Source organism: Corvus kubaryi, unplaced genomic scaffold, assembly GCF_017639235.1.
Source record: "Corvus kubaryi isolate FWS band 111438036 unplaced genomic scaffold, C.kubaryi_AGA036_p1.0 36978, whole genome shotgun sequence".
Classification (NCBI taxonomy): Eukaryota; Metazoa; Chordata; class Aves; order Passeriformes; family Corvidae; genus Corvus; species Corvus kubaryi.
In genome coordinates, this window is record NW_024581000.1 from 92,928 (window position 1) to 105,555 (window position 12,628).

Sequence of the window (12,628 nt, forward strand, 5' to 3'; positions counted from 1 at the left end):
GTGTGTCACCTGTCCCGCGAGCACCGCGCCCACACTGTGCTGCCCGCCGAGGAGGCGGCCCACGCCGCGGAGGTCAGTGCCGGGACCCCCGGGACCCCGCCCGCACAGCGCCCGGCTTGGAGGGAGGACAGCGAGGACGCCCCGCTTGAGGGGGCGGCGGGGCATCGGGACCCCTTCCCCGGAGAGGGAGAGCGCTGCGACCCCTCCCGGGGTGTTGGGGGGCAGTGAAGACCCCGCCCCTCCCGGGGTCTCTTTTGGGGTGCAGAACCCCCTCCTAAGAAATGGGAGATGCAGTAAGCGGGGAGGAGATCGGAAACACCCCCACCCCTAATTGGGGGTGCACAAGGAGATCTCACGGGGTGGGGATGCACCAGGGACCGCCCCTCTCTGGGGGGAAGCGCCTTTTGGGTGCAGTGGGAACCCCCAGTTCCACAGGGGAGTACAGAAATGAGCCCTCAGTTCCCCCCCACGTGTGGGGTGCAGTCGGGACCCCGCCGATGTGTTCCCCGGCTTCATTCGGGGATATTGGGAGGCAGTTAAGGGCCCCTCCAGGCCGTGTGGAGGTCACGGGGGAGCCCCTCCCCAACTGGGCGCTGCTCCCAGGATTTGGAGTGCAGAAGGAACTGAATCGCCCCAAAACAGGGACAGCTCGGGGTAGGGTGCAGTGAGCAGAGGGTGTTCCCGGTGCGAGATCGAACTGGTTTGAACTGGGAGGACACTGGGAAAGGGGTGTCTGGGGGGAAAGGGGGCACGTCAGTGTGGGGGTGATTGTGCAAAATCCCACCAGCCAGCCCCCCCAAAATCCACCGCTCCCCCTTCCCGGGACAGGAGCGAGCTGGAGCCTGAGAAGGAGGGGAGCAGCGGGTGATGTATCCTCCGGCCCCGATCCCGACCCAGGCTGGAAGTGGCGCAGGACCTCCTCCAGGAGCCGCCTGTTCTCCCCCGCCCCCTCCGTTCCCCCCCCAACTCCAAGGCCCTTGGGGAGTGACGCAGAGCGAAAATGGAGCCCCCCCGGCGGCGCTGGGACCTCCCCAAGTCGCGTGTCGTGATCACAGTGGGGATTAATTAGTAATTAAAAGCTCAAGGGCTCGATGTGGGCTGCCAGGCCTCGCTATTCCAGCCAGGAGCAGCGGATCCAGAGGGATCCAAGATGCCGGACGGAGCCGGTGTCGCTGCGCAGTGGCAGCAGGAGGAGGGTGGCACCAGCACGATCCCGAAGGATCAGGGAAGGGGATTGTGGGATCATTAACCACCACATATTAATGACTGTGGTTAGTAAATCCTTTTATATGGGATTTTGTCCCGGAACTCTCCGTGGTTCCTCTTCCGGGGACGCTGGCGCTGTCCCCCTGCCCCAAATCTGGGACTTTGCCCTTTTTTTTAGGACACAAATGTCCTTAGGCAGATCCAGGCTGCCGCTCCCTTGGGACTTTTTCTCCCTCGTTAACCTGCTTTTATGAGTTCTTAATAATTAGTTGTTGCTGAGCTCCCCCCACCTCATTTTTTTCCTGATACATGCTCTAATCTCATGGAAAAATTCCAAAGGCAGCAACTCCTGGCTCTTAACGGTCAAAATCCTTGTATTTTGGGTTTTAGTTACAAAATAAGTGGGTTTATTTGCCCCCAAGCCCAGTTGCTGTTTGCATGGTGTTGCTGGGGCTTCTCTGCCCTCCATGGAGGTCAAACTACTTAAATGAGGATGAGGTTAATTAATTCTTAATTTAATGAGGAGTTTGGAGGCAGCAAACCGGGGGGGGGGTGGTTCCAGCCCGATTTTGGGGCACCTCGAGGAGGGGAAATGGGGAAGGTGATCCTGGGACGAGGATGGGCATGGGACTGGAGCGTTTGTTTCCTCACAGGCAGCTAAAATTAATTGATTGGGGTTCTTTTCTGGTTTTTGGGCCGGTTGGGGTGAATTCTGGGGTTTTTTGCGTAGTCTGAGGTTAGGGTTGTGGGGAGCAGGGCAGCTGCTGGTTCCAGCTCCAAAAAAATCCTCAGATTGGGCAGATTTGGCCATTTTAGCAGCAGCAGCCCTTCCCTCCTCATCACCCACAGGAAGAATTCCCAACTGATCTCCTTGTTCTGCTTCCAGGAGGTGCCCCAGGAGCACTTGAGCTCCCTGAGGAAAGGGCGTGAAGAGGCCAAGGCCGAGCGGGAGCGGCAGAGCGAGGAGCTGCTGGTGAGTGCGGGGGGTCCCCGGAGCCCCCATCCAGGAGGGTCCATCCTCGCTTGGGGGTTCCCTGAGACCCCCGTCCAGGCGGGTTCAGTCTCACCTAGGGATTTCCTGGCTGTGGGAATTTGGTCCCACCTGGGGGATTCCCCCTCCCCGTGGGAATCCCAGCCTTCAGAGATTCTCTCACTTGGGGATGATTCCCTGAGCTCCATGGCCTCATGGGGATCTTCCCTGTGGAATTGCAGAAGCAGACGGAGGTGGAGCGGCAGAAGATTGTGGCTGAGTGCAAGGAGCTGCGGGTGTTCCTGGAGGAGAAGGAGCAGCTCCTGCTCTCCCGGCTGGAAGAGCTGGAGAGGGACATCGGGCGCCGGAGGGATGAGAGTGTGGCCCGGCTGGCTGAGGACATTGCCCAGCTGGACAAGCTCCTGGCAGAGCAAGGCGGGGACAGCGGGACAGGGAACACATCTGGCGAGGTGGGGCTCCTCTTATGTGTCTCCATCGAAAAAATTCGTCTTCATGGACACAGAAATCCCCTCTATTGGGCAAAAATATCCTAATTATAGGGACAAAACCTGTTTGTGGGGATGAAAATTCCATTTATAGGCACAAAAACATCCTGTTTATGGGGTGAAAAAAGGTATAAAAGGTTCCATTTATGGGGCAAAATATTTCCATTTATTGGGGGAAAAATTCCTATTAATGGGGTTAAAAGTTTCGTTTATGGAAACAAAAATGTCTTTATAGGGATAAAAGTCCCTTCATGGGGTCCTCCCCGTTTTTGGGGAGGATTTTGAGATCTCTGAGGTAGGAGAGATGCTGATCCTAACAAATTGCTTGGGTTTTTTCCTCTTCCAGAGTGTCGTCCCGGCTGGTAGCAGGTGAGTGAACTGGGTGAACTGGGAGGCTCTGGCTGCAGGCGGAGCTGGTGTTCCAACCCTTCCTAGGGGGAATTCCCTGATTTTGGGTCCCTGACTCCCGTGTCTCTGCAGCCTAGAGAGCTGGATGTTCCTCAAGCCCGAGCCTGGCTTTTCCGAGCTGGAGAAGAAGCTGAAGAGCTTTTCCCAGAAGAGTGCGGTGCTCAAGGAAGTGCTGCTGGAATTCAAGGGTGAGCCTGACAAGAGCCTTCCTGGAAAAAATCACTGCTTCCCAGCCAGGATCCTGTGTGGAAGTCCACCAAAATCAGGGCTGGGACGGAACCTGGCTCTTACTTCCCCCCCCTGGGCTGACTGGGAGAGCTCTGGGTTGTTTGAGCATTGGCTCATCCCAGGGAAAAGGTGGGGGAGCAGTGATTTCCCTGGGATTTGAGTGTGGATGTGTGGAGTAGGGATCATTCCCATGGCTTGGGCAGTTCTGGGGGCTCAACTTCTTCCTTCTCTTCCCGCAGAAAACCTGCGCTTCGAGCTGGAGAATGACACAGGTGAGGCTGTCAGGATTGGGATAAGACTTCCCTTTTCCAGGGGTTTGCATGGAATTGGCTGGAATTTGGGGCCGTGACTTCCCTTTTCCAAGAGATAATGTGGGAATTTGCCGGGATTAGGGGTTATGGGAGCTCTAACCTCCCTTTTCCAACGGTTGGAATTGTTGGGCTTGGGTTCTGTGTGGGCTCTTCAAGATGCTACAGGTGACTCACCTGTGTCCTTCCCCTCAGGTTTGGGACACAGACAATGGATCAGTTCCAACACAGGTGGGACAATGATCCCAGAGGTGTCTCATTTGTGTTGTCCCCATTGGGTTTGGGACAGAGAGAATGGGTCAGTCCCCAGACAGGTGGTAGAATGAGCCCACAAATGACTCACCTGTGTTGTCCCCGTTGTGTTTGGGGACACAAACCATGGCTCAATCCCACCATGATTCCACAGGTGACTCACCTCTGTCCTCCCTGGTGGGTTTGGGACACAGCCACTTGAGTCAAGCCCTCCACTCCCACAGGTAACTCCTTCCCTTTTCCCCTCCAGGCGACCTCTCCCTGGACCCCGACACGGCCAACCCCTACCTGGTGCTGTCGGAGGACAAGCGGAGCGTGCGTCTCCGCGGGGCTCCCCAGGAGCTGCCGGCTCATCCCAAACGCTTTGACTATGCCTTCTGCGTCCTGGCCTCCGAGGGCTTCTCTGCTGGCCGCCACTACTGGGAAGTGGAGGTGGGAGACGGGGAGAGCTGGGTCCTGGGCGCCGCCCGCGAGTCCGTGCGCCGCAAGGAGAAGGTCGACTTCGCCCCCGAGGAGGGGATTTGGGCGGTGGGGCTCAACTGGAAGGGCAAAAATTGGGATCAGTACCAGGCGTTCACATCTCCTGAGACGCCGCTGTCCCTGTGTGAGCGGCCACGCAAGATCGGGGTGTACCTGGACTATGAGGGCGGGTGGGTGGCATTTTACAATGCCGACAACATGGCTCCCATCTTCACCTTCACTGCCGCCTTCTCCGAGAGGATCTTCCCGTTTTTCTGGCTCTTCTATGTGGGCTCCTCACTGTCCCTCTGCAACTGAGTCTGCCCAGCTCACTGGTGTTGCCCCCTCTCCTCCGCCATCCTTAGGTTTTCCTTTGCTTCCAAGCAAAATGCCCCAAATCCTGCCCTTGGCCATTAAGGGGGGATTTTTTCCCGTTGCAGTTCAAAGTTTGGAGTCTTTTTGCCCCCAAAATCTTCCTCAAGGGCATTGGTTGGCGAGGGGGGGGCTGCTTGAGCACCCCCTCCCTGTTGCTGGTTAAACACCGCTGTAGTTAATTTTGTATTTTTCTTTGGAGTTGGAGCCCCATGGAACAGGGAGAGGCTGATCCCATCCCACCTTGAACCGTAGCCAAAGCTTTGTGCCACCCCCCCCCCCGCCCCATCCTCCCAAGAATGCTGTGTGGAGAGGAGGGGTCTGTCCCCCCATCTCCCCCTTCCCCCCCCCCTCCCCGTTTGGACACCAGGTCATCTTTAGCCATCTTATCCTCCCCTGGGGAAAGGGCCGAGCCCGTCCTGCTGTTGCTGAGTGACCGTCCCCAATCTCCCCTGTTGCCCCCCATTTCTCTCCTTACTCCCCCCATTGTCCCCCCCTCCTTGCCCCCCCATCTCCCCCAATGCCCCCCCATGTCCCTCTTTGCCTCCTCATCTCCCTCACTGCCCCCCTATTTCCCTCCTCATCCCCCTGTCTCCCCCTTGCTTCCCCCAAACTCTGAGCCCCCAGAGCACCAGGATCCCAGGAAGGGGCCATGGATATTTGGGGTCACCCCAAACCCAGGCCAGGGTAAGCTGGGGGGTTTTGGGGGGGCTGGGGGGGTCCGTGTTCTAGGTGTGATCTTGCGCTTGCCTGCTCCCCTTGCGCCCTCCCCGCTGCTGCTGTTCGTGTCCTTTGCCCTGTCACTGTTAGTGGGGAAATAAAATGTTGCTGTGCAAAAAAATCCCTAAAACCCGATAATTTGGGGGTTTTTGGTGCTGGGGGAGGAGGAAAAGCTGCTCCTGCTCGGGGGGAACGGAGACAGGGACGTGCCCTTGTCCCCAGACTGCTGGGGTGGAACGCAGAGGGCTTTTGTGGCCACTTGGGATTCACTAATTGGTCCCAACTTGGAGCTTCCAAATATCTGTAAGTTCAAATTCTGGTTTAAATCCAAGTTTTCAATGGAAATTAAATAAAGTTTGAAGGAAAAGCTTGAAGCTCTGGGAGCTCCCACTCTGGGAGCTGGGCACTCCCTCTCAGCCCAGTTTGGGGGCACAGCCCCACTGGGAGCTCCATCTCATCCCAGTTTGGGTCCCCAATTCCTGGGTGTTTGGTGTCTCCACCCCCTCTCCAAGCCCTTTTCCTGTGCCCAAACCACCCAAATATCACTCTTCTGTCTCTTTTCCATAAAAATCTGGCACCAAATCCCACTTTTACCCAAAATAAGTCTTTACTGAGGATCCACCGGTGGCAACAGTGCTGGGCTCGAGGGAAGCTGGGATTTGGCAGAAAAATGGATTTGCCCCAGGATTGGCAGAAAAGCTGAGATTTTCCCAAGTTTTGCCTCTCCCGTGTAATTTTGGCACCTGGAGCCACTGCAGGGTCCAGCATCGTCCCTGATCCTGCTCCAGTCCCCAGACCGGGGGGACAGGTCCCTCTAGGACCCCCCCTCGCCCATCCCCTGGCCTTGGGGCGTGCCTGGATCCTGCCCAACATCCCCCCCCCCATACTCCAGTGGGGTCCTCCCTGTGTCCCCCCCGCTGCCCAGGACATCCCCAAGCAGCTCCAGGGGTTCCACTGGTCCAGGGGGCTCCGGGTGCTGCTGGATTCCCTCGGGCTGGGGTGGTCCCTCGAGCCCCCTGGGATGGCTCTTGCTCTTGTGGGCGGTGACGTTGTCCCTCTTTTCAAACCTCTTCCCGCAGACATCGCACGGGAATTGGTAGAAGGAGTCGGCGTCGTGTTTCCTCATGTGCCAGTTCAGGGAGGCTTTTTGGCGGCAGGTGAAGCCGCAGATCTCACACCTGGGGGAGATCCCGGCAGGAGTGAAAAACCCCAGGGATGAGGCACAGGGAGAACTGGCCCTGCCGTGCTCGGGGCTGGAATGTGCTGTGGGTTGAAGCTCCAGCGCCCTCCTGGCATGAACACGTTGGACAGGAGTCCTCCGTTCTGCATTAACCTGCGCCTACTTAACACTGCCCTGGAGCTGAGGCTGGAGCTGCTGGATCTGGGCACAGCCAGCTCCAAGGGCAGAAACCTCGTGAGAAATCCGAGCCCAGCTTTTGGCTGGATGCCATGTGTTGAGGAGCTGATTTTGGGTTCAAAAGGGTGGGAAGAGGCTCTGAGGCTGAGCAGAGCTGCAGAGATGGGACTGGGACTTACCGGAGAGGTGGAAACGGGACTGGGATTTACTGGAAGGGCAGGGATGGGACTACGACTTACTGGCAAGGCGGAAATGGGACTGGGACTTACTGGAGCGGCTTCTCCCCAGTGTGGATCCGTCGGTGGATGATCAAATTGCTGCTGGTGCGGAAGGAGCGCGCACAGAACTCGCAGATGTAGTCCCGCTTGTCTGGGAGCAAAGGAAAACGGATCGGGCTGATCCGGCCTGGAAAAACCCTCCGGGCCCTCGGGATGTGCTTTGGGAGCAGGGAGACTTCCCAGCATGGGAATGGAGATGATAAGGGAGAGATTCAGGGAGCAAAGGGCAACAGTGATGGTTCCCGGCAATGGGGATTTGGGACCGGCTGGCCATGGCCCAGCGGGGAGGGGGGTACAGGAGGTGAGAATCCAATGGGAGCGGGTGGAATCCGTATAAGAAGTGTGAGCCATAAGGGAGGTGTAATCCCTATGGAAGGAGGTGTGATCCATACAGGGGAGTTGTAACTCCTACAGGAGGATGTCCAGGAATGTATAATCCATAGGGGAGGAGGCGTGATTCCCGTGGAAATGCCCTGCTCACCACTGTGCAGCTTCTCATGTTCCTTCAGGTGCTTCTTGAAGTTGAAGGATTTCCCACAGGTGGGCTCAGAGCAGGTGAAGGTTTTCTGGTGCACATGCTGGTACTTCTGGTGGTGCTGCCGGGGGGAAAAACCCATCAGCTCCCAATTCCAGCTCCAGGACACCCCACCCAGGCTCCCCAGTGCTCCAGGAAGAGCCAGTCCCTCCAGGCGCTCACGTTCAGGTACTGGCGGTTGGAGAAGATTTTTCCGCAGCCCTCGAAGTCGCACAGGAGGATCTCGCGCTTTGCCGCCTTCCTGACAGAGAAAACATGGGAAAAGTCATTGGCAGGAAGGAGGAGGAGGATTGGAAAAGCTGTGGGATATGGATCTGGCCCCTGCTCCTTCCTCCTCACCCACCTTCCCTTTTTCCCACCCATAAAATCTAAAATGAAGCAAATAAACCCTTTCAGAGCTTCCTGCCTGTCCCCCATGGAAGAGCTGAGCGCCTCTTCCTGGGAATGCCTGAAAACTTCCCTGGCCCCTTCCCTCCCCCCCCTTTCCCAGGTACCTGATCCTCTTGGGGCCGATCTGAGCCACATCCTTGTCGCTTGCCCGTGGTCGCCGCCGGCAACTGCAATAGGAAAGAGCCATTTGAGCCAGGCCGTGGTGTCCCCTCGCTGTCCCCAAGCCCAGAGCCAAGAAACCAAAAGATTCCCGAGGAAATCCCACATTAAATCATCCTCAGGGTCAGCATTTCTCCTATTTTCCCCCCACGGGAGCAGGACACGCTGGAACAAACACATCGTTCAGGCATTAAAATAAGAACAAATTCTTTATTGCTTGTTACAAAACCCTTTTCACATGGTTTGGATGTGTCCCAGGACACTGAAATTGGCTCCCAGCCTGGTTTGATCTATAATTCATCCATGGCTCCCTGGAAACCACAACTATTCCTGGCTGTCACCCTGGAATTAAGGAAAGATCCATTAAAAGTGGATTAAAGCAGGGTTTGGGGAGGAGAAATAACAGGATGGTGAGAGATGCCAATGCCCAAGCATGGATTCAGCCTGGGGCTTGTCCCAAATCTCTTAAAAACAGGTTTTATCAGCTCAGGGTGGCTTTACCTGGGGGAGGGAGAAGAGGAGGAATGCTTCGACATCTGGAAGCTCCTCCTTTGCTCATAAGCCAGGATTTTATCTCCCATTTTTGACTTGCTGTGACAAAAGAGGGGGGATAATTAACCAAAAGATTAGAAATACGATCTGTGTTGCCAAACTCGGCCCAAAAAGCGCTGACCCAAAGCTTAGGCTTGGCTTTGGGGAAGGGGTGGAGAGCTACAATCAAGGCAGTTTTTGAGGCACCATCCCCACCGGTGCCTCAAAAGAGCCACCAGCCCCCAGGTTGGACATATTTGGAGGGCTGGACCCTGGAATTTGGGGTGGAAATCAGGCAGAACCCAATAAGCACCAGAAAAAAAACCAAACCCCACATTTAATTCACTTTTGGCCTCAAAAAGGATGGCCTCGATTCAACCCGGACTCTTCCACCCTCACATTGGATTTGGGAGCCTGGGATCCGCATGCCCAGCGATGGCAGGGAGAGGGGAAGAGCAAATTCCAGCATTACCTTCACTGGGATTGGGTCTCCAGGAAGGGTGGTCCCTCTTCCAGCTGCATCTGGGGAGGTTCCAGAGCTGCCGGGAGAGGGGAGGGCGTTCAGCATCCAAAAGGAGCCGCTCAAAGGGATCGATCAAAGCCATAAGGGAGTGGCATAACACTCACCTGGGGAAAGCTTTGGGATGGGATTGGCACTGAGCCTGTCTTTCAGTAGACAGATGAAGGAGTTACGGCTGATTCCAAGGAAAAGGGGGGATTTAACCCCCTTATTGTATCAAAAGCGTAAGAAAATCCATCCAGGTGAGGTGTCTAGGTGCATCGGATCTGAGGCCGTGCACAGACCGAGCCCCAACCCAATGTCCCCTTAATGCTTGTGCAAAGCCCCAGTGAAGCCCTGAGGGCTGATTAGAGCTTTCTTAGTGCAAAACATTGAATTTTATGTGCCTGGAAAGGAGAGCTGGCAACCCAACACTCGGCCCCAAAGCTGCTGGAGAAGCCGCAGATCCATCGGTGGAGGAGATTGTGGTGGGCTGATAGATTTTGGGCTGTTCCATCTCCAGTCTGGTGGAGGCTTCAATGCCCACCACAGTTCTGGTTCAATGGGTCTTTGCTGCCCTCCGTGGCGGCCCCAGCCTCGGCAGCCTCTCCTCATTCCCCAACCATCCTGGACTGGCCCCACGAGGGACAGGGTGGGTGACGCGAGGCTCATGAAGCCCCTGCAGCGACGTTGGTGAGCCAGACCCCCCTTTGCTCGCTCAACACCCAGTGAGACCAAGAAACACGGCTCTGCCCTGCGGTCAACGGTGTCACGGGGAGGGTTGACCCCCCTCCCATGGGGACACGCAGCTCTTGCTCCATGGCCAACAATGTCATGAGGAGGGTTAACCCCACTGGAGACACACAGTTCTTGCCCCATGGCCAACAGGACTGGACACTCCCAAGATGATGACTCTGAACCCCCTCCCCTCATCCCTTCACCGCTGTGGCTGCCACGACTCACCTGACCCGTCGGCTCTTCTCCTCTGAGGGGCCAGAGCTGGGCAGGGGCGGCTCGAGCAGGGGCTGCTCCTCCTTGATTGGCTTCTTGCGGGCCTTGGGTTGGCTCTGGTGTTGCTGTGGCTCTGAGTCGCTGTGGGGGGCACAGACCAGGGTGGCTGAGGGGGTTGGCTGGTTGATGGGGTGAGGTATGGGTTAGATGTGGTAGGAAATGAGTTAGTTGGACATGGTTTAGACATGGGGTGGTCATGGATTAGACACGGGTTGGTCACGGAAGGCTGTGGTTAGACGTGGAAGGACGTTGTTTGGACGTGGCTGCACATCGTTTGGGTGTGGAAGGACATTAGTAGACGTGGCAGGACACGGTACGACATGGTTGGCCATTAGTTGGACGTGGCAAAGACCCTCCCCAAGGTGAGACACAGTGAAAATACCTCCCCAAAATTCTGTGCCCTTTGACCCCAGAAAGACCTTATTTTAGCACCACACAGACACTATTCCCACCTCCAGGGCAGCAGGACAAGCACGTGGCAGAGACATGAGGCCTGAAACCCTCCCAGTGCAATATTGGTCTGAACCGATACGGTGTCAGTGGGCACCGAGGAGTGGCTCCCACATGATCCCGATCCGCAGGCTCCGTCACAGCGCTCCCACCTGTCCAGGGATGGGTGGTAGTTCTCATCATGTAGATCATCGGTGTAGGCCAGGTCATCACCCTCGGCGAAGTCCTCGTCCTCCTCTTCCTCTCGGGGCTCAACTCCTGGCTCTACGTCCTTCCCCGGGATGGCGCTGCTGGACAGCGACCTGGGTCAACTCTGCCACGATGGCTCAACCACAGACAGTCACATTGGCCAACACTGGGGACCCAGGGATGGGTCAGACAGGGCCAAATGCAACCATCGGCCTCACCAGAGGACGCTTGTGGGTGCCACCACTCACCTCCCGCCAGCTGCTGCCACAGGCCCCGGTTCCGGTGGCACCTGGCGGGCTGAAAGGGGACAGGAGGGTGGTGAGGAAGGGCTGGGAGAGGTGAGGAGGATGAAGAATTGCGAAGTATGGGGCTGTTGGAAAGGCCCACAGGGTTGGGGCAGCGTTTGATCCCAGTGGGATGGTGGTCACTGAATCCCTAGAACTGGGAGAGGGGCGGAAGGTGGGGAATCAAAGGGAGTTGAGGGTGGAAAGATGACCTGGAGGAGCTCACCTGTGCCACCACTGTCACCACCATCTCCCAGCTCCTCGCCCCGATCCCCATCACCACGGGGTGACCCGGCTGCTCCCTCCACTCCGGCCTTGTTGGAGCCCGGCATGGCCCTACGGAGCGAGTGCCGGCGTCCAGCATCCAGGGAGGGGCTGCCTCCCTGGGCCGCCCTCGGGGGGTCACTGGAGGGGCTGTTGGGGACCCCGGAGCCGCCCCACGAGAAGCGGTGCCCAGCTACGCATTCCCAAACCAGCGGGGCTGAGCTGCCTGGTGCTGGCAGCAGGATGTCCGGCACGAAGCTGCACTCCTGGCCATGGCCATGGGACAGCACAACCAGGCGCTGCAGTGCAGCCGGCTGGAGCCGCTCCAGCTCCAGCTCTCCTGGGAAAACAAAGAAATCTGTGAAAGACAGCTCCATAATGGCATTTTGGGGGGGGGGGGGGGGGACACCTGCAAGCCCCCCTCCACCTTCCTCAGGCTCTTAGGCTTCCTCCTTGTTAAGAGCAACCGTCAAACAGCTTCCCAAAAATGAGCTGGGGATGGCAAAAACAGGGAACACAGGGAGGATTTGCCTAGTGCTCAGGGGGGTGAGCAAACTCAAGAGCAGCTCCAGGTGCTTCTCCAGCACCCAACCCAACGGGAATCCTCCCTCTCCACCATGAACTTCTTATGGACCCAAACTACTGGATGCCAGCATGGAATTGGGAGGGAAGCACATACCTGGGCTCCAGGTGCAGCCATGAGAGCTGTACCTGCACGGGAAGACAGAGGTGAGCAAGCAAAAACCTGAATTTTCCCCATGAGAGGTGGGTTTCAATCGTTTTTAAGCCCCTCTAGTGACCTGTCAAGGAGGAACTGGGCCAACTGGGAGTGCAGGGTGAATCCAAGCTGCTCCTTGAGGCGGCACCAGCGCTCCAGGTGCCCCCCGATGCGGATGCGGCACTTGCTGCGCCGTGCGTCCAGTTCCCGGCGCTTCTGGCGCCGGACGCACTCTGGGGCCCGCGGACGACCCCCGCGGGCCGAGTCCACTGGGAAGGGCTGGGGGGACACAGGGGGTTTAGAGGGGGATGGGGAATACAGGGGTGGTCTGAGCCTGGAGGGGTCAGGCGGGGAATTTGGAGTATCACGGCTCCGTAGGAGAGTCCGGAGGTGACAGGCAAACATGGGAAGCGGACGTGGACAGGGCCCTGTTGCACGGGTGGGGAATCCTGGGGGCTCAGGGAGGACGTGGGGGGACACACAGGGATATGGGCAAGTGCTGGGGGGGTGACAGGGTACACGATGGGGGGACAC

At 57.4% G+C, this 12,628-nt stretch overlaps 2 protein-coding genes across 3 annotated transcripts in view; one reads left to right on the plus strand and one right to left on the minus strand.

Annotated features, from left to right (window-relative positions):
* LOC121660881 (E3 ubiquitin-protein ligase TRIM7-like) overlaps nt 1-5,803 on the plus strand; it is a 6,468-nt gene extending 665 nt beyond the window's left edge. The window contains exons 2-8 of the mRNA XM_042020479.1: nt 7-72; nt 2,093-2,179; nt 2,419-2,646; nt 3,029-3,051; nt 3,163-3,278; nt 3,558-3,590; nt 4,129-5,803. Coding sequence (XP_041876413.1) covers nt 7-72; nt 2,093-2,179; nt 2,419-2,646; nt 3,029-3,051; nt 3,163-3,278; nt 3,558-3,590; nt 4,129-4,655 — 1,080 coding nt within the window. The 3' untranslated portion in view covers nt 4,656-5,803. The remainder of the gene's footprint in view (nt 1-6; nt 73-2,092; nt 2,180-2,418; nt 2,647-3,028; nt 3,052-3,162; nt 3,279-3,557; nt 3,591-4,128) is intronic.
* A 210-nt stretch (nt 5,804-6,013) lies between these two features.
* Nucleotides 6,014-12,628, minus strand: part of LOC121660866 (zinc finger protein 692-like) — a 6,881-nt gene continuing 266 nt past the window's right edge. The window contains exons 2-12 of one of the 2 annotated variants that reach the window (XM_042020436.1): nt 12,177-12,373; nt 12,056-12,087; nt 11,339-11,716; nt 11,077-11,125; nt 10,792-10,929; nt 10,142-10,270; nt 8,094-8,156; nt 7,762-7,840; nt 7,546-7,660; nt 7,056-7,155; nt 6,014-6,607 (exon numbers count right to left, since the gene is read on the minus strand). In XM_042020436.1, coding sequence (XP_041876370.1) covers nt 6,244-6,607; nt 7,056-7,155; nt 7,546-7,660; nt 7,762-7,840; nt 8,094-8,156; nt 10,142-10,270; nt 10,792-10,929; nt 11,077-11,125; nt 11,339-11,716; nt 12,056-12,087; nt 12,177-12,373 — 1,644 coding nt within the window. In that variant the 3' untranslated portion in view covers nt 6,014-6,243. The remainder of the gene's footprint in view (nt 6,608-7,055; nt 7,156-7,545; nt 7,661-7,761; nt 7,841-8,093; nt 8,157-10,141; nt 10,271-10,791; nt 10,930-11,076; nt 11,126-11,338; nt 11,717-12,055; nt 12,088-12,176; nt 12,374-12,628) is intronic. The other variant, XM_042020437.1, reaches the window with a different exon arrangement.